At 39.2% G+C, this 21,853-nt stretch overlaps 1 protein-coding gene and 2 long non-coding RNA genes across 3 annotated transcripts; 1 reads left to right on the top strand and 2 right to left on the bottom strand.

Annotated features, from left to right (window-relative positions):
- Positions 1–261: 261 nt before the first annotated feature.
- LOC101734647 lies at positions 262–11,060 on the top strand. Its single transcript, XR_004220378.1, has 3 exons — positions 262–1,247; positions 1,502–1,619; positions 10,564–11,060. It is a non-coding gene; the product is annotated as an uncharacterized LOC101734647 (long non-coding RNA).
- Positions 5,304–7,445, bottom strand: LOC116407515. Its single transcript, XR_004220377.1, has 3 exons — positions 7,336–7,445; positions 6,363–6,465; positions 5,304–5,998 (listed from the first exon to the last, which is right to left on the bottom strand). It is a non-coding gene; the product is annotated as an uncharacterized LOC116407515 (long non-coding RNA).
- On the bottom strand, positions 9,506–11,226 carry LOC116407512 (putative protein kinase C delta type homolog). Its single transcript, XM_031892849.1, has 4 exons — positions 11,077–11,226; positions 10,621–10,712; positions 10,440–10,502; positions 9,506–9,696 (listed from the first exon to the last, which is right to left on the bottom strand). The coding sequence occupies exons 1-4, from the start codon at positions 11,191–11,193 to the stop codon at positions 9,552–9,554; spliced, it is 417 nt and encodes a 138-aa protein (XP_031748709.1). The 5' UTR covers positions 11,194–11,226; the 3' UTR covers positions 9,506–9,551.
- Between the last annotated feature and the right edge of the window lie 10,627 nt (positions 11,227–21,853).

Consider the following 21,853-nt stretch of genomic DNA (forward strand, 5'->3'; position numbering starts at 1 on the left):
GGAGATATTACTCCCTTCAAGGCTTAGATGGTGCTTTTTGGAAACCCAGTAGCAGTACATTAAAGCTTCATGGTGGAACTGCATCCTTGAAAGGGGGAGCAATATTATAAAGAATAAACTGGGCTAGGTGCATTGCCTGAGAGCTTTGTAAATGGAGGGTTTATTGTATTTTCATTCCAAAAAGAAACCCTTAAAACCCTAATATTTCTAAGTTACATAATGAGGCTGGCAGTGCTAGAGCCCTTAAAGTATTGCAGATTAAATTACGCTGCCACTGTCACCTATCTTTTTGTGTTCTGCAGGATGTTTTCTGGGGTTCTGCTGTTATCTGGTCTAGAAGACTAATGGCATGGTGATCCAAATGACAGAAAACCCCCTTATCTGGGAAACTCCAGGTCCCAAGCATTGTATTTAGTGGAATAAATAAAAACACAAACAAACCATTTTGAGGTTTACCAAATATTTTTATTGATTTGAAACAACAGATAATACAAGACATGCAGGTGTTTGTACATAAATGTATATATAGTAAACAAAAAATGGATCTCATCACTCAGGACTTATGGTGAAAATATTCAGTGATTTATTTAGGTAAAAATTACAGGAACTGACGTTTCAGCCACAGCAGCAGCCTTTCTCAAAGTAAATGTATATATACACAGATTAAAAGGGAAACATGAAGTCAGAGTGTTTATATGTAAAGCCGGTTGCCATGGATCACATAGGTTAGAGAGTGACAGGAACATTGAGGGAGTTTAGGGGGAAATATGTAGTGAGAAGCAGAGAGGGCAAAAGAGTTAACAAGCTGGCATGTATATTATTTTATCATATAGCATATATATAGTAAATAGTTAACAATACTTAAAGGGCATCTATCACATAAAAATGGTCCCTCCCACCAGAGGTGCAAGCTAACAGAGCTAGTGAGTGAGTACTCTCTGTGCCTCAGCATGGCCGGCCGCACTGGGAGCTCACTTTCAGTACAGGGGGCAGAGCAGTGGTGGGAACAATTTGTATGTGATGAGTGAGAGAATGTAATTATAAGTCTTCATTTTACTAATCATATGATTATCTCACATTCATAGGGGACCAGAAAAAGATTCCAGCAACCAATGGAGACATATATTTCTTAAATGAGTCTACGCACAAGGAAGTGAAGTGTCCTATATATACATAATCATACATTTATCTCATATTTGGAGGTGTAGCTGGGTGACCAGGGAACAGCTCCAGCAAGCAACAGAGAAGTATATTCCCCATGTTACAGAAATATTTTATTTTTACATCTTAGTTCTGGTTTCATTTCAACTCCAAGGCCTGACTGTTATCTAAGAAACAGTAACTGTTTGTACAAGTGTTTATATATATATATATCTGATTACCTACACTCTCTCAAATAAATTCATTTTCTATTTACATCTTTATGCCTTTATGGTGTGTATGAATCTGTATTATTATGGGTTTGGTTGATTCAATTGATAAGATGTGTTTTTAATACCAGGAGCATTTGTGGAAGTTAAAAATCATTGAGGAAAGGCCGCGTTGGTCCTGAAACGTTCGATCATTTGTAAAGCACCTTGGAATAAAGTTGGGATCACCCGTTTGCTGCAATAATACAGGTACTGGTTTTCTAATTTGTTCTTGGAAGTTGATTAAATCTTGTTAATAAACAATATCTAATGTTTTAGTTTGTGATATCACTCGAGGGGTGCCGCTGGTGGCTTGTGATTGGTCATAGATTTTAAAAGTTGACCAACCACAGGCCACTAGCTATGCCCACCCCCAGCCCTCGCCTCTAGTGATATCACAGACTATGATAAATCCTGTTTTATCTGATCAATTGCTTGATCAATTATAAACTGTTTCATATGAAAGAGAAGTTAAATCTTAGGTGTGGTTTATGAGGTCAATGGAGGGATGCCAATAGTGGATTGTTATTGGCCAAAAATGACACATGGCCAATCACAACCAACTAGCTATGCCCACCTCCATCCCTCCCCTCTACTGATATCACAGACCATAATAAAGTCTGCACAAGTGGTAGATTTGTAGAATACTGTGTTTTTATTTTTACGTATGTAACTATTTTCTAGGGTTTAAAGGGTTTAGGCATAAACATATACCAAAATGGAACTTCTATCACATTATTATGGGCCTACATAGCTAAAAAGTTAAAAAGAGAAGTAAAAATAAAATCTTTTGACTTCTTTTTGTGTTGTCACTAGGGGGATGCCACTAGTGGTCTGTGATTGGCAAAAAATTTACACATAACACAGTCACAGCCCACTAGCTATGCCCACCCCTCTCCCTTCCCTCTAGTGATATCACAGATCATGGCAATGAAACACTGGGAATCAACCTAGAGTGATGAATTACTATTTGTATCCATTGCCACATGTTTAATGTTCTCATAGGGAATTATCTGGCAGGTTTTTTATGTTTGATTTATTCTAATTTTCTGGACCAATGGGAGGGTGAGGGGCATCCTTACTTTCTAAATGTTATGGAAATGTATTTCTAATAAATTTGAAAGGACCCTTTATATTGGTTGGAAATAAGGACTTTGGCTAAAATAAGAAGAAGGGGGTAGGTATTTGGGATCTCTTCAGGCCAGTAATACTGTGTTTTTATTTTTATGTACTATTTTTTTAGGTTGTAAATTGTTTAGGTTTAAAAATATACTAGAACTGTTATCACATTATTATGGGCCTAACTGAGCATTTGCTAAGATTCATTTTAGCTAAAAAGGTAGAAATGACAAACTGATCACAAAGATGAGTTCAAAGTAAAAGTAAAGTGTTTTGACTTGTGATATCACCAGAGGGACGCCACTAGTGGGCTGTGATGGGCAAAAAATGACAGTCACAGCCCACTAGCTATGCCCACCCCTTTCCCTTCCCTCTAGTGATATCACAGATCATGGCAATGAAACACTGGGAATCAACCTAGAGTGATGAATTACTATTTGTATCCATTGCCGCATGTTTAAGATATTGAAAATATTCTCATAGGGAATTATCTGGCAGGTTTTTTTATGTTTGATTTATTCTTATTTTCTGGACCAATGGTAGGGTGAGGGGCATCCTTACTTTCTAAATGTTATGGAAATGTATTTCTAATAAATTTGAAAGGATCATTTATATTGGTTGGAAATAAGGATTTTGGCTAAATTAAGAAGAAAGGGGTAGGCATTTGGGATTTCTTAAGGCCAGTAATACTGTGTTTTTATTTTTACATACTATTTTTAGGGTGTAAATTGTTTAGGTTTAAAAATATACTAGACCTGCTATCACATTATTATGGGCCTACCTGAGCATTTGCTAAGATTCATTTTAGTTAAATAGGTAGAAATGACAAACTGTTTGATCAGAAAGATGAGTTCAAAGTAAAAGTAAAGTCTTTTGACTTGTGATATCACCAGAGGGATGCCACTAGTGGGCTGTGATGGGCAAAAAATGACAGTCACAGCCCACTAGCTATGCCCACCCCTCTCCCTCCCTCTAGTGATATCACAGATCATGGCAATGAAACACTGGGAATCAACCTAGAGTGATGAATTACTATTTGTATCCATTGCCACATGTTTAAGATGTTGAAAATATTCTCATAGGGAATTACCTGGCAGGTTTTTTTATGTTTGAGTTATTCTAATTTTCTGGACCAATGGTAGGGTGAGGGGCATCCTTACTTTCTTTCTAAATGTTATGGAAATGTATTTCTAATAAATTTGAAAGGACCCTTGATATTGGTTGGAAATAAGGATTTTGGCTAAATTAAAAAGAAGGGGGTAGGTATTTGGGATCTTTTCAGGCCAGTAATACTGTGTTTTTATTTTTACGTACTATTTTTTAGGTTGTAAATTGTTTAGGTTTAAAAATATTCTAGAACTGCTATCATATTATTATGGGCCTAACTGAGCATTTGCTAAGATTCATTTTAGCTAAAAAGGTAGAAATGACAAACTGATCAGAAAGATGAGTTCAAAGTAAAAGTAAAGTCTTTTGACTTGTGATATCACCAGAGGGATGCCACTAGTGGGCTGTGATGGGCAAAAAATGACAGTCACAGCCCACTAGCTATGCCCACCCCTTTCCCTCCCTCTAGTGATATCACAGATCATGGCAATGAAACACTGGGAATCAACCTAGAGTGATGAATTACTATTTGTATCCATTGCCACATGTTTAAGATGTTGAAAATATTCTCATAGGGAATTATCTGGCAGGTTTTTTTATGTTTGATTTATTCTTATTTTCTGGACCAATGGTATGGTGAGGGGCATCCTTACTTTCTTTTTAAATGTTATGGAAATGTATTTCTAATAAATTTGAAAGGACCCTTTATATTGGTTGGAAATAAGGATTTTGGCTAAATTAAGAAAAAGGGGGTGGGCATTTGGGATCTCTTCAGGCCAGTAAGAGGAGTAAAAAGAAAGAAAAATCTTTTCACAAATATCCTGATGTGTTTCCTGCTGTGTGCACTTGTTCATAGAAACATTAGACTTTTTTGAGGACATTTTGATAATAAATTTATCTTCGCTTACTGACCTGAGCGGGTCCTTGTGAAAGCCTAACCCTGTTTTTATATATTTTGCCTTGCGGAAGGTTTGGCGTATCAGCACCAACACTGGGCGCATTATATTGTGAGCCTTATACAACTTCTATTTTTGTGCTTGGTTACTTTAAATGAACATATTAAATAACTTTAATAAATTAAAACAGATTTTTTAGTGTTTATTGAATTAATACAATTAAATTCAACCCTTAAATAATATAATATGCTTTTACCATTTGAAGGTTATTAATTATGTGTCTGGTTGGTAAAGTTAATAAGCTTCCTACTATTATCAAGGGCTTGTTTGCTGGTATAAATCCTATTTTAGCATCCTTAACATGCTGGTAACAGGGTAGTTCTAATATTGTTAAATGTAGGTTGAGGTGTCATCAGAAGGGTACCATTTTGGCTTGTGACTGGCCAAACATTAAAAATTAGCAAATCACGGGCTACCAGCTATGCCCGCCCCCAACCCTCCTCCACTCTAATGACAGCAGAGCATTAATAAGCTGAAAGCTAAGTTAAAAAGTTGGTTGATAAAATTAATAAGCTTTTATTCTATTATTTTCAGGGGCTTGTTTTGCTATTATAAATCCGATTTTATCATCTTTAGGATGTTGGTAATACTGTAATTTTAATATTGTTAGATGTAGGTTGAGGTGTCAACAGAGGGGAACCATAATGGCCTGTGACTGGCTGAAGATTAGCCAGTCACAGGTCACCAGCTATGCCCGCCCCCAACCCTCCCCTCTGATAACAGCACAAACCTGGTTGTTAAAGTTAATAAGCCAATTATAATAAAACTATTATTATCAGGGGCTAGTTTTGCTGTTATAAAAACTATTTTATCATCCTTAAGTTGTTATTAACAAGGTTATTCTAATAGTGTTGGTGTAGATGAAGGTGACAACAGAGGGCACCATGGTGGCTTGTGACTGTCTAAAGATGGAAGATTAACTAGTCACAGGCCACCATATAGGCCCACCCCCAACCCTCCTCTCTGTTGGCAACACAGGCTATAAAAACTGGGGAAGGAAAAGAAAGGAAAGGGAAAGAAAGGTAAAACAGTAACTGGTTAGCATTAACACGGGAAGGAGGGAAAGTTTTTTTTTGGTTTTTTTTTTTGGTTTTTTTTTCAAACTTAGAACAAAAACAACAAATAACCACCAGTAAGTACTTAGATGACAATATTCCAGATGATATATGTCTGGGCATAGGATCTTTTAGACATTGTATGTTTCCTGCATCTGTGCCATTGTGGTGGAAGTATATTTGTGGCATCAGATTTATGATGGAATTTAGCTCTGTGGCTACTAGCAATATATAAATCTTAATTAAGAAAGTATGTCAAAAGCATATAAGTACTTTCTCTGGTGGTGATACTTACCTATCCCACAGTGCTACAAACCTGCACTTATTAGGTCAGTTGGTATTTAGAACCTTCCTGTGAAAAAGAAAGGAGGTGAGATCAAGGCTTTTTAGGTTTAATAAGATAGAGCAGAACAGGTATATCAATCAGTAAATTACAGTTATTGCCTGCAATGAGCTGACAGGTTGGTCAGGGTGGCCTGAATTAGGGTCATTTCCACTTATTAATTCTTTTGCCAGGGAGTATAGAATTTATGTCTCTGGCACACAAATAATAGTCTGCTAGTATCGTAGATTCAAAGTTTGACTCGTGTTGTTTGACTTATCTTGACTGGCAACCAAAGTAGGAAGGCGAAGTAACAAGTTATAAAAGTCAGTGATAGAAAATGGCAATAAACAACATGTGCTTGTGTTGGTTGTTGAAGGATTGATACACTTACCTCATATCAAAGGATGGAGAAGTGGAGGAGTAAGCCAGGTGTTAGCGGATAGTATGGTGGAATGGCTGCACAGCTTTTGGATGGTCATTTGATGGGAATCAATCTGCAAAAAATATTCTGGTAAAGAACTGCTGCTAATACAGAGTTTTAGAGGTACATTTATGATTGCTCATGTCTTCTGGCAAACTTTTTATTATTTAAGAAAGCCTGCTTGGAGAATAAAGGTATTTTTCCCCGAGTTAACGGAAGGTCCCTTTGTGCTATGAAAATGTACATAGGCAAGTTTGTCACAAGGTTTTTGCCGGTAACTGCCTTTGGTACTGTATATAAATACTATATATTAATAAGAAATTAAGAATGAAGAATGCAAGGCATAAAGAATGATTCACTTCCAGACTTACTTTTACCCACTCATAGTATGATAAGTGAGGGCCTTCCTCTGTTGCAGAGCCTCACTAAAGGTCAGAAAGAACACCCCAATTGTGTTTTGGTAAAATTAAAAACGTATTTTCCAGATTGGCAGATTCTGTTAATGCCTTTAAGAGGGGCCTGGATGAGTTCTTGAACAATCACAATATCCAAGGCTATTGTGATACTAATATCTACAGTTAGTATTAGTGGTTGTATATATAGTTTATGTGAGTGTATAGATTGGTAAGTATAGGTTGTGTGTGCTGGGTTTACTTGGAAGGGTTGAACTTGATGGACTCTGGTCTTTTTTCAACCCTACGTAACTCAGGGGTGGGAGGCTGGGGAATTTGTATACCAATAGTAAATGCTTATTAGATGTCTATAGATGAGTTCTTTATGCCCACCTTACCTCCTCTCCTGTGGTGATACCACCAAACATCAAAAAATCAGCATAGTCAATAGAGCTCAAAAGAACTGTGTTTAGCACAGGGATATTTTCTGAAATAGAATTTTAAAATTTCTTAACTCAATTATTCATTCTAGAAATAATATGTTAGCCTACCTCAAACCTCTACCTTGCTGGTGGGACAAAGATGAATTATTTGTCCAGCCAAGTTGGATCTATGTAGGCGAGGTCCTTTATCATGCAAGTCCCAGTGATGTTGTATTCTGGGAAGGGGATGTTGCTGAGCCTATCAATTGGTTTCTATAAGAAAGAATGAAACAACACAGTTATACAATAATTATTCACTTCAGCCTAGTAAGTACACCTAGTAAGTGAAGTAAGAGATGAACAATTGTTTTGTTTTATTGCTATTATTGCAAAGATAGATGAAATGAAAAATGATGATGTCATTTTATGCCTAAAAAACTAAATAGTATTTTTATTTTACATCAAAAGCTTTTTTCCTACCCTGCAACTGTCCCCAATATTTACCTCTCCTAAAAAATTCTACTCTACAGCACCTCTCCCTATCAGTCATAAATGGTAAGGGGAAATAGCACACAGGGCAAGGAGTCATTTGTGAAATCTGAGACCATGTAATGATTTTCTTAAGGAGAAGTGGTGGGGGCAATGACAAGGGAGCGTGTACTAGGGGTAGGCAGGAGAGGTACCTACCTGGCGCCCAACATCGTAATGTTTGTGTTTTTTTAGTTAATTGTCTATGAAATGTCTCACACAACCACATAAAGTCTATTGCACACAGGATCAGAACAAGACTGAAATAATGTGCAGCAATAGGCAGAAACATTACTTATGAAATAGTTACTCTGAGTGTGGGATGATCAGTACTATGTTAGTTCTGGGGGAATGCTCAGTACCATCACATTGCTGGATTCAGTTTTGCACTTACAATTGTTGGTGTAAGAGGGGGTTCCAGTCGTTGTTTTTTTACATTCTTCCACTTGACTGAAGAAAAAAAAGGGTGGTCCTGGACATTGGCGCACACTCCAAGGCGATGTTCGGCCTTCTTCTTCAAAAGCTAAAAAAATATAATGAATAATTGTTTTAAAAAATTGCAGTTATTTCGCTGTATACCATTCAGTAAAATATTTACACGAGAAAAAAAGAACAAAAACATTCATAGCTAAAGGCTTTGTTGGCTTTTTTGTCCGGGTTTTTACCTGGAAAGCTAGTTTTTTCAAGGCCTCTTTGTCCAGGTTTAAATCCTGGCAAATGTGGCAACCCTAAACATAGCTGTGCAATCATAATAGACTATTTAACATATTAACTGTAGGTAATCAGGATATTTGAAGCCCAAATAAAGCCATAAGGGAGATGGACATTTGGATACTGAGGACACGGGACTTCCTATGATTTAAGCAACAGGATTACTGTAATGGCAGCAGCCATGTGTGGACTAGGATTCAAAATAAGTCCTTGCATTTATTTAAGTACACTGAGGCCCAAGCAGCCCCAGTTCAGTTAGAATCTCAATGCCTTTTTACCAACCTGTTTTATGAAGTCGCACAATTCTGGCCTAACATGTTTAGGATAATATGGCTCCCTGCTCATGATGGTCTCTAGTTGTTCTTGAGTGGTTCCAGCTGGTGAAAAGGGCAGCTTGCCGGTGGCCATTTCATAAACGACAACACCGAATGACCACCAGTCTGCCGATGCGTCGTATGCAGTGTCTGCCAAAACCTTAAGAGAAAAGATAATTTATCAAATAGCAAAAACATTCTCAAATAATTCTTTATATTATTCCTGCCTCATCTGTAACTGCTCAAATAATGGATTTCTAAAATTACCACCCAGTTTAAGCAAACCATATTAATGCTTCAATAAAACAGGTATAACAGGTAGGTTGGGAATGCCTGGGCCTTAAGCGAGCTATGCAAGCACTTTGGGTCAGATTTATTAGAGACTGAGTAGTTATTGTCTACTCACTACAGAAAGAACATTATATATATATATATATATATATATATATATATATATATATATATATATATATATATACAAGCAGTTTGTGTGTTTAGTGTGTAGATTGAGCTGCAGAGAGGTGGATGAGTGAGCAGTTTGGGTGGCAAGAGGCAGGGGGCTGAGTCAAGTATTATTTGCCTTTGGTACCAATACTATTTGGTCTAGTCTGTGGCCTGTGAATCACTTCTCCCTGTTCTTTCAAAATATTTAAATTAAATTAACATTACAAATGCCATTATAGTAAAATGCATACTTTACCTATGGGAATAATAAGAGCATAAATAAAGAGGAGTAATTATATTCAATAAAGCACAGTGCCAAGACATGCCAGTATCCCTGTAAATGAAGTGTCATACCTCAGGGGCCATATATCCTGATGCTCCAGCTATACCATGATAGGCCTTTGAGCCTAACTGGTTAATACATGCTAGGCCAAAATCGGCGATCTTCACGTGGCCCTCTTCATTCAGCAAGATGTTTTCTGTATCAAGGTCTCTGTAAGGCATATATTAGTTATAATTCTGTTACTGTAACTATAATAAGTCAGAGAAAGTGACTGGGAAAGATAGGAGTCCATTCAGATGAGATGTAAAAGCAGAAGATAAGGAAAGGGAAAGAGTTTTACTAATTATGCAGAAATAAAACAACAAAAAAATAGGGGTATGATATTGAGAAGTCGCATAGTAAAAAGAGGTTACAGGAATAGACACAATAAAGTGAAATGAGGCTTCATGAACTAAGATAGTATTTATCTACCTTTCTGTGTCATCATGTTATCATGATCTGTTCAGATAGCATTAGCAAATAACACTTTGCCTGATCATAGAATGCCAATAATTTCTATTTAATTTCAGTCAAACAGTTGTAGGTGTGTGATGAAATTAAGCGACGCATATGCCATCCCAATGGCGATTTACATACTTGCCGGTGGGATGGCATTGCGGGGAGATTAGTCGCCAGCAGTAACAAAGATTTATCGCAAGGCGACTTATCACCCCATGTACCAATGCCCTAACCCTGAACCTTGTGCCTTATCTGGGGGAGTAATGGCCCCACCAAAATCTACCCTTATCTACCCATGTTACAAATCCATTGCCAGGTTTTTATTCACAATGGGGTTTGTTGTTCCATCGTTTTTGCAAGATAGTAGCTAAAATAAGCAGGATAAGACATCTGAAGAGGGATGGGAAATAGGCCCAGAAACAGAGATTAAAAAAAAAAGAGAGGAATGTTCTTACCGATGAACAACCCCATACTTTTGCAGATACTGTAATCCCAGGAATATTTCTGCTGAATAAAACCTGTAAAAGTAAATAAAATAGAAATCATAAGACACTTATCCTGTCTCTTTTGGTAAATTAGGGGGAACCTGGAGCTCCCACCACCTCCAAAGGTTGTCTCAAGGAACTTGTTACTTACCGCACTTCATGGCTGGTGAAATATTCCTGACGCTCGATAAGCTGTTGCAGCGTTCCGCCTCTGGCATACTCCATGACATATAATACGAGTGACTTGTTATAAAACAAAAGGTAAAGTATAGAATTAGGTCAAAACAGAGGAACAGAATTTATACAATTTCTTTTAATAATTAACACAGAAATATAACTACAGGTTCGGCAAAACCAGTAGCATCTATGGGTCCCCTGCAATAGAAATTTGCACCCCCCTGTATTTGCTCTTGCTCTATTGCTGCCCACCCCCCATCCCCTCTACATGTGCTCTGTGCCAACAAAACCGGCAGGAAAGAAGAATATAAAATGTATAGTGTCCATCTACTGAGTAACTGTAAATATATTATGTGAAATACTTTTATTAGCAATGTAAGCATTCTTGGGAAGAGGAAAATAATCCCTTAGTAAACTCACTGTCCTGTACCTCAGTTTGGAAGGTTGCATATGCCCGTATAAGAAACGGACATATCCTTCCTAACCGCAGTATCGCAGCCTCCTTCCTGATGTCTTTGTGGCTCATCTCCTCTTCCTTCTCGATCATCTTCAAGGCAACGTGTTGCTTCTTGATGGCATAAGAAGCCAGCATCACCTACAAAAGAAGCAAGAAGGAAATCATTATTACTTGGTCCCTTGTAAGGACATGAGTGAATCTGATATTACTGATGTCTTAAATGGGACAATTCTTAGAAATGGTGCCTGATAGTATAAATCTTTTCAAAAGTGTATTGATGGAAACAATAAATGGAAGTAGAAATTGAAATATTCTGTATCCCCCCTTTATCCCATTATCATTGAGGGCAGATTTATCAAGTGTGAAATTAGAGCTCCCTATAGAAAAATTACTGTTTCTATTTATTCTTATGTGATCTCTAGAAGTGTATTCATTAATGGGTAAAGGTTAGAGTTTGCTATTTTATAAATACAATTCTAAATATACTATAGCAATGAATAGAACATATTGGGATTTTCTGGGAGTTAGCTCTGACTGCGCTGGCTCCTGATTACTCACCTTGCCAAAAGAGCCTTCACCAAGCTTTTTTATCAGCTGGTAATTGTTGATATCGAGGGCCGGCGGTGTTATGGCCTCCACTCGATACCTCTTCTTTGCTCTTCCTTCTAGGGGAATAAAAAAATATTTAATTTAAAGTTCATTCCATAGATATAACTTATTAGGTATATTTGTAATGCTGTGTAAAGAGTGGAGTAAAACATAAATTTTCTGCCCTAGGCAACATCACTGGTAATGCTTCACTCCACTTTTTACTCAGCATGATAAATATACCCCTATATGTTCTAAGAAATATGCAGTCATTCAGCTCTACTGATTTACTTTAATTACACAATTTTTTTTCAGTGGAGTCTTTCAGACCTAGGTGCCCAAGGAGGACATGTCTAGCTTTCTTGTGTATGGTTTGAGGGATCTGCATGAACAGAGCAGTTGGGATTAAAAAATTGTTGGCCATTGGTGACACTGGTGTTTGGATGCGTTAAGGTCCAGGGTTTTGGCAATAAAATCTGCAGTGGGACCCACAGGTTTCTTGCTATTTGCCTAAATAGGACACAATGAGTCTGTCTCATTTGTAAAACTAGAATTCTATTGGTCTCTGCCTTTTTAAATGGCTGGGACACTGATGGTTTTAACATTTGAGGGTTCTGAATTTGTGCAGTAATGATACTGCAATGTATATACGTTTGCACTAGGGCTGCCCCTCTCCTGCCCGGGACACTTCCATAAATGCACCAGTGCTCACCATAATATCTCAAGCAGACATGATCAAAAAATACCCCTTCACAACACCACACATATATCTGCAAATGCAAATAATCCACTATACAACCCAGATTGTAAAACAATTAACGTAAAAGGACAAAAACAGCCCAAAAAACCAAATCTGGAAAGATAAAAACAAAAACCAAAACACAGCAAATATATATCAAATCATTAGAACCCTAACCAACATAGACAACGAAAAACAACATGCAAATATCAAGATATGACAATACAAAATCTACATAATTCCTACTTAACCCCAGAAAGGAGATATAAAATGGGCAACCTTCAATCAGATAAATGCCTCAAATGTCACCTCCCAAAAACCAACCTAATACACAACCTATGGTCATGTCCCAAAATACATGACTTTTGGCATGAAATAGCCTCGTACTGGGCACAGATGAGGGGAAAACCCCCCCAAATAAAACAAAAATGGGCACTGTTCAGCACAACTAAATCATATACACTCTTAACCAGCGCTGCAGAATATGTTGGCGCTTTATAAATAAATGTTAATAATAATAATAACTAAACCTGAAAAACTACTGGCAGGGAGGCTGTCGGCGGCGGCCCGGAAAACAATACTACATCAATGGCTAACCCCACACATCCCATCAATAACGCTAGCAAAACAAAAACTGCACCATATTTTTTACATGGACTGGCTAGAGGCAACAACAAGGAAAGAACAAATGACAGAAAAAAATTTCAACACATGGCTTATATACATATCTTCCCTACCTCAGACAATTAGAAACCTCAGGGTTTACACATTCAGACAAACCACATGGTATGACATAGAAACACTCAAAGAAAACCCACTTTTTGACCGAAGCATCCCAGTACCTGCAAAACCTATGAACCCAGTCCAGGATGAAAAAGTATGAGCTAAAAGTTCAAAAGTTTGCTAAAATGTTGAACTTAAATGTTACATTTTTCTTTCTGTCAAACTATTACTTACGAGACATGCATGTAACGACAACACATTGTTATAAAAAATTGTAATAGTACTGTATGATGACTAGAACTGTAACAGAATTGTTTGATGACATGAAAATAAAAACAAAGTTTTTTTTAAAAAAATGCACCAGTGCAGTTACCAATAGTAATTACCAATTATTTTTGATCATGTTTGTACCCATCCTGTGCCAGAGTGATAGATAATTAGTAATAGGTTTGCTGTCCTTACCAGTTGAGGTCTTCTCTGGACTTCTGCTTCTTCTTCTCTTCTTATCCATTTTGATATTTATCAAATTGTCTTCTTAGTCTCTTCTTCTTCAATTAAAATCTGTATTCCTGCAAAAAAAAGTCGCTCTGACTCCAAAATCTCCAAATTATTCACAAAATCACCAAGGAAAGGCTCCTGGATCTCCTGCTCCTAACTGGCAAAAAAGTCAGTTAAATACTGGTCATTGGTACGATCCAGAGAGCTTCGCTGAGAGTTTCCAACTGTCACAGTCAGACACTAACAATGGGGAACTAATAGTGATATATCTGGCTAGGATATTAATGGGCTGCAAACCTTTCCTGGTACTTCTAGAGCAGGATTAAACTGCAGCATACAGTGGGCATTGTCCTGCTGGCATTAAGCAGCAGGGACACTGGTGCTAGAGCCTAGGAAGCCTGCTATGTTAGGGATACTCCTAGGGGAGCAAAATAGGAAAATAAATAATTACATACAGAGATGGAAATAACAGTTGATCTTTTAAAAGGAAAATGATGCCTTCCCAGGCAACGTATAGGGCATGATGAGACCAAAATCAAACTTTTTGGAAAAAATTTTATGCAATATGTGAGCCCAAACCTTAAAAAAAACCCTTCTCCTATTCAACACATTTTTAGATATTACACAAAATCTTCAGCAGATAACTGAATACCTGCGTTACTTTTGACATCTTTCTCATGTAGTCTAGTGCAGTGTAGTGTGTATGAGTTTAGGTTACATCAGGGGTAGGGAACCTATAGCTCGGGAGCCAGATAGGGCTCTTTTGATGGCTGCATCTGGCTCGTTGCCAAATCTTTAATAAAAAAGTAACGGCGGGCGTGGCCTGCGCACAGCGTATAGAAGACGTGTTCTAAGCCTAAGGCTTAGAACGTGTCTTCTATCTGCCGACCGCAGGCCACGCCCTCCTCCGCATCCGGCATACTTGGGACCCACCCTGCCTTGCCCCGCTGCATCCAAGGCCAAACATATTGTATGGCTCTCATGGAATTACATTTTAAAATATGTGGTGTTTATGGCTCTCTCAGCCAAAAAGGTTCCCGACCCCTGGTCTAAGTAGATAACCATCCTTAATGGCAATTAGATCATGACCATTGGGCATCATCAGAAGAGCAGAGTGGCCATACCTATGTCAGAAAGTGGATTGTGGGCTTACACTAACCTTGGTAAATTAGAAATAATATGGCGAAAAATATTTAGATAATAAATCCATCTTAACTTAACTGGCTAGTCTTCAAATAGGTATTGAGAGAAGTAACTACTATCCAGTCTAAAATTAAAGCCTTAAGGTGCCCGTAAAGATCCGCTCGCCTGGCGAGGTCGCCAAGTGAGCGGATCTTCTCCCAATATCCCCTCCTACGGGTGGGCGATATCGGGGGAATTTAGGCTAATTCGTTCATTTGGCCCTGGGGCCACAGTCAGTTCGGGGACCACATCAACGAGCCAATGCGGTCCCCGATCCGACTGAATGTCTTAACCTGCTCAATGGATATCTGCACGATTTCAGGCCAGATATCAATTGGGCAGGCCAGTCGTTGTTGCCCCTACACGGGCCGATAAGCTGCCAAATCGGTCCAAGGGGCCGATATCAGCAGCTACAATCGGCCCATTTATGGCCACCTTTAGAGACTAGAGGACTATCAAATGAATTCTTTAAAAAATATGCAGTGGTTTTAACTTCTTTACTACCACAGATCATAAACTATACAGCATTGAGACTCAGGGACCTGAGAGCCAACACTGTGGAACTGATGTTTTCAAGTTTAGTAATTCACATACAGACCATGTGTTCAAGTTGCAATATGAGGCGAGCATTTAACTTTCACGGCTGGCAGTAAAATAAAAACCCCATTAGACTAAAAGACTAGCTGAATTTTACAGATGTGATAGATCACATATGGGGCCTGATTCACTAAAGGGCGATAAAAATTATCGCACGCTTTTTTGCGTTAAAAAACGCAAAATAATTTGCGCACGATTCACCATAGTATTATCGCGTGCGAAAAATCGCCATTTTCGCATGGGTTATTTCTCGCACTAGTTTTACCGCATGCGTTAATTTCCGCGCTGAAAAGAATACGATCGCATGATTCACTATAACTTTTGTGCGCTAAATATCGCATTCGGCTATGCGAAAATTAACACCTACTACAGGCAGGCGAAAAATTATACAAAAGTACAGTAAATGATTTTTTGCAATAAAATATGGACTTACAGTGTTATTTATTCAAGTCTGTGTTTCCCCTAGAGTGACGCAGCCGCCAGTTTGCAGCGAAATGTTATGGCTAACATGGCGTGCGTTCATTTGCGCGACTATTTATATTTGGCTACAAGTGATGAAATGTTTCGCCAGGCATGGATTCGCAGCGAATTTTTGGACGTGCGTTGAATTTTTTTGCGGCGGATTTTTTCATGCGTTTCGCAAAACAATCCGCCAATGGCAAAACGCATGAAAAAATTTGCCACGCAAAAATTCACCGCACATACAAAAATTGATACAAGCGTCAAAAAATAATAGTTACAGCAACAATTTTTTTGCCCGCACAACATTTTTGCCGTTTTGTGGATCTTTCGAAAGATTTGCTAATTTTTCACTAAAGAAACCAGAACACATTTGCTCATCACTAGTGGCTACTATTTATAAGCATCTACTATTTATATGCTTCCGTTTATATGTGGCTAATATTTATATACACCATTTATATGCGGCGACAATTTTTATACACTATTTCTAAGCTACCATTCATATGCGGCGACTATTCGCGGGGGTAATTTAGCACATGTACCAGCAAATACCGCATTGAAATAGTCTTCGCGAGTTAAATAACGCATGCAATATCGCGCGTAAAAAAGCGCGAGTATGCTTATAGTGAATCGTGCGAAAAATCGACAAAATTAAGCCGCGGTAAAAATTTTAGCACACAATAAAAATAGCGCACGTTTTATCGCCCTTTAGTGAATCAGGCCCATGGTGTCTACTTTGTCTTGCTGTTAATCAGCTTTTGTCAAGTATGAGGTTTTAAGGTTGATGGGTAAAATGGGAATGGAAGTATAACCTGAACACAAAGGGGCTGATTCACTAAAGGTCGATAAAACGAGCGCTATTTATAGCATGCGTTAAAAATGTTATCGCTTCTTATTTTTTGCGACTTAACGCTCGATTCACTAAAAGAACAGGCGTCATAATTAAGACGCGATGTTCTTTGCGTTATTTAACTTGCGATGAGCGTTTTCTTGCATTATTTCCCGCTGCGCGCGATATATTTCGCTGCTTGCTATATTAGCGCACAATTTAACCACATAACCATTACTTTCGGAAAACTACTGGTCTGAAAATGACCATTTCCCTGAAAACTGGCGGCTGCATCACTCTGGGGCCAACACAGACTTGAATAAATCCCACTGCAAAGTCCATATTGTGTTGCCAAAAGCTCATGAACTGTACTTTTCTATAATTACCGCCTGCCTCAAGTAGGTGTTAATATTCGCACAGACTAATGCGATATTTAGCGCATTTAACGCTTCATTTGTGTTCATGCGTTAGTATTATTTCTATGCGAGTATTAACGCAATGCGAGGTAAATAACGCATGCTATTTTTTTTTTTGTGCATGCGATATGCGTCTTAATGCATGGGAAATGACTTTGATGAATCAGTACTTATTTATAAGCGTTATCGACCTTTATTGGATCGGCCCCAAAATGTTAGTGGAAGGAAAAGCAACACATGGCAAAATAAGGAAGAGAGAATTGTCTATAGATTAGTTAATATCAGTAGAAAACAGTGTAAGCCAGAGACATGTATCTGTTATTTACTTAGATACAAGAGCAAGATCCACTTTCAGCTGTCTGTGGAGAGACATAGAAAGGTCATCTTCTCAAGAACATTATTTATGATATCTGGTTACCTGTACCACACCAAAGACAATAGTGCAAATGTGTGGTTATTGGCTCCAGCAATATCTACAGATCATTTTTAATTAATATAAGGATAGGTAAACCTGATTTTGTTCCTACCAAAAGAACTGTATGAGACACAACAATGCAGACTCCCTAGAAAATAGCATGTAACTGTAACTCTTTCTTGGCACACAGGAGGACAGTAGGACAAAAGTATAGTACGTACGCTCATATACAAGTACATGGGTTTTGGTAAGCCACACTACATTTAAAAAAACCCTGCTTAGTGTCTGGTCTTTGGCCACTGGAACAGAGTGCACATTAGAGGTGGCTATATCTTCCAAATCCCATAATTCCCTTCACATAAGGAAAGGAACATTACAGTGCAGTGCATTGTGGATTATATAGTGCCTGCATGCTGTCTGTAAGCTGTGGAGAAGCTGTTACCATTTTTGACATTAATGTTTTAGTCCCTCCTCCCCTGCCAGGATTTCAAATGATGCAGAAAGAGAAGAACTGGTTGCGGCTGGATTTCAGCACATAAATAAAAGTATTTATACATACTTTTTCAAGAAACGGATGGTGTATAGGTATATTATGGGTTTCTGTTTTGTGTGGGGCTCAAACACAATTTCTCAATAGGTGCACACTCCAAACAAAGGATTAATGTGAATAAAGCTTTTTCTTAACCACCTCCACCTGTGTGAGCACCCATTGAGAAAATGTGCTTGTGACTGTTGGGTCTCCCTTTGCTACGGGTCTGGGGCGCTGCATCCGGACCATTGAATTAGTGGGGTCCATGAAAAACTTTGATCTATGTGATTTTTAAAGAAGAAATAGTCGTGGAAAAATTTTCCCTGAGTGAAGGGTCTGGGGCAAGGCACCTGGACCAATTTTGCGAAGGGGCGAGTGAAGCTAATTGAGACTGGCTGATTTAAATTTTGAATTTTAAATTTGGTTTGATTTGCTGGGTGACAAAGAGGAAATACGGAATAATTGTATTTGGCTCTTTAAAAATGTTGGTTTAGAAGACAGGGTTTCCCTTTAAGTGACTGTGGCGAATTTAAAGACCTATTCTACTTGACTTACACCCAAAGAAACTCAAAGTGAGTTGAGCAAGAACTTAGCTCTCTTATGCAGAGTATTGAGAGCACATTACGCAGAACATTGCTATTTTGAAGACATAAGTCGACCTCTACATGCTGTATTTATTTGGGGAAAAGAGGCAAACTCTTGACTGTAAACAAAGTCTCCTAATGTTCAAGTGATCTGCAACGCAGTTCCCACCAACATAGGAAAGCAGAAAACTAAAGCAAACATTGGCTACTTACTTTGAATTGCAGTCAGTGACTTTATATTGTCTGCTGCATTAGAAAATAATTAGAAATACTACATGGTACACATATTGCCATTTTAGAAAACAGTGTTTGTAAATCATTGATGAAGAACTAACAACTGCTTCACTATAAAATCTTGTCTTCTCTATGTTTTCCCAACGTGTGAATAGTAATAAGTTGTAAATCACTGGCTGTAGAGTCTGCTGTATAGCACCAGAAGAGACGGTAACAGGTAAGCACTTTGCACAAATGCTGACACAGCAGATGTTCTGGTTCCTCCTGAGGTGACAAAAATGAAGCCATACAGCCTCAGACTTGGCATTAGAGAGGGGAAAGTAATACCTAGCGCACAGTAACAGCGGGAATGCTCTAACAAATAATAAAGTTCTCTTCTGTGAAGCAATGGCTTCCTGCGGATTCTCTCCACATTAGGTAGTGTCTGGCTCAGACCTTAAGTGATGGCTAGGTGAAAACTATATCAGCTTCATTTTATTGCCTACGGAAAAACTATAGCACTATTTTTATCCCTATGTCAGGAACTGTTGCAGAGTAGAGATATTTCATGCAAGCGTATACAAACCACAAAACATTTCATAATAAAGGCAAACAAACCTTCAACAGCAATGATGTTGATGATCTACAACCCCTTATATCTCTCCTTATATTGTTAGATGTTAAAGCATCCCAGGAGCTGTAGTCCTGCAACATCTGAGCTAAAGGGATTGCAAGTTATGCACCTGATGATGTGTATCAATCAAGCCATCATTATCTACCCCAGCTATGATACATTGGGACCACATGACACCACAACATACATATATTTTTTGATAAGCAAAAAATCCCAGCTATATCAATGCATATATAGAAAAATATGTAAGGTTGGACTAACCTGCAATGGTACTGAAAGAAGACCTGGTGGATCCTTGTCCTGTTGGCCCCCATGGGCAGGCTATGCAGTGCAGTGGTGGAGCAGAGGGGGAAATAGGGTGCCCTGGGCAATTATCAACAGCGGAAATATTGGTGCTGGAGGGGGTGGCATTGGGTGATGTGTTGGAAGCAGCCCTTATCTGGTGGGGGGCCCAGGTTTTCTAGTGGATCCCACTCCCCCATTCTGACACTGGGAGTGCATGGCTTTACCATGATTAAGCAATTACAACACAAGCCATAATAGAGCTACCAGAACTCCTGATTTTGGGAAACAACATAAGTACGTAAGCTTTTTTGGGGGGCATATACCATGTCTAGAACTGGGTGAAGGATGACTGACTATATGGCTGTTTTTGTCTCTTGCAATTATATATATTCAGTGATATAAGGGAATATACACAAAAAGCTTCAGGCACCCTCTGTGAAGGTACAGACTGTTCCATAGATCCATCCAGCCCCTCCAATCAGGATCCTGTAGGCTTTCTCATGTTTGACTGGTGAGCAGCAAAGGGATTAATCCACTCCATCATGCAGCATTTTTTTCGGCTTGATCTCTGGAAAAGAAAGTTCACCTTTAAATTAACTTTTAGTATGTTATGGATAGACCTTTTCTAAGCAATTATCAAGTTGGTTTTTTAGTTTTTGTTTGTTTATTTTATCAGCCTTTCTATTATGTTGCTTTCCATGCAACTTTTACCTTGGTATCCAAAAATGGCTTATTTTCAACTGTTTTATCACTTATCTTTCTCTTCAGGCCCATCCCTATACATTTTCCATTCTGTCTTCCAAGCAGCTGCCTGGATGCTATGATAATTGAGGCCTAAAAGCCAAACCTGAAAATGAAAATAAAGACTAATGGCAACAGTCTAAGGGGCACATTTATCAAAGTACGACAGGTACGAAATACAAAAAAATCGTATTTGGTTGTACTGTGCCTATTATCTGTGACTTTTTTGTACATTTGCACAACATTTTCGTACTTTGTTACAAAATTTCGGATTCATTCAAGCTCCGGTATCGTGACTTTCCTTGGGCCAGGTTGGAGCTGCAGAGTGCCATTGAGCCCTATGGGAGACTTTCCTTGGGCCAGGTTGGAGCTGCAGAGTGCCATTGAGCCCTATGGGAGACTTTCCTTGGGCTGGGTTGGAGCTGCAGAGTGCCATTGAGCCCTATGGGAGGCTTTCCTTGGGCCAGGTTGGAGCTGCAGAGTGCCATTGAGCCCTATGGGAGACTTTCCTTGGGCCGGGTTGGAGCTGCAGGGTGCCATTGAGCCCTATGGGAGACTTTCCTTGGGCCAGGTTGGAGCTGCAGAGTGCCATTGAGCCCTATGGGAGACTTTCCTTGGGCCGGGTTGGAGCTGCAGAGTGCCATTGAGCCCTATGGGAGACTTTCCTTGGGCTGGGTTGGAGCTGCAGAGTGCCATTGAGCCCTATGGGAGACTTTCCTTGGGCCGGGTTGGAGCTGCAGGGTGCCATTGAGCCCTATGGGAGACTTTCCTTGGGCCAGGTTGGAGCTGCAGAGTGCCATTGAGCCCTATGGGAGACTTTCCATGGGCCAGGTTGGAGCTGCAGAGTGCCATTGAGCCCTATGGGAGACTTTCCATGGGCCAGGTTGGAGCTGCAGAGTGCCATTGAGCCCTATGGGAGACTTTCCTTGGGCCAGGTTGGAGCTGCAGAGTGCCATTGAGCCCTATGGGAGACTTTCCTTGGGCCGGGTTGGAGCTGCAGAGTGCCATTGAGCCCTATGGGAGACTTTCCTTGGGCCGGGTTGGAGTTGCAGAGTGCCATTGAGCCCTATGGGAGACTTTCCATGGGCCAGGTTGGAGCTGCAGAGTGCCATTGAGCCCTATGGGAGACTTTCCTTGGGCTGGGTTGGAGCTGCAGAGTGCCATTGAGCCCTATGGGAGACTTTCCTTGGGCCAGGTTGGAGCTGCAGAGTGCCATTGAGCCCTATGGGAGACTTTCCTTGGGCTGGGTTGGAGCTGCAGAGTGCCATTGAGCCCTATGGGAGACTTTCCTTGGGCCGGGTTGGAGCTGCAGAGT

This window comes from Xenopus tropicalis, chromosome 9 (genome assembly GCF_000004195.4).
Source record: "Xenopus tropicalis strain Nigerian chromosome 9, UCB_Xtro_10.0, whole genome shotgun sequence".
NCBI lineage: Eukaryota > Metazoa > Chordata > Amphibia > Anura > Pipidae > Xenopus > Xenopus tropicalis.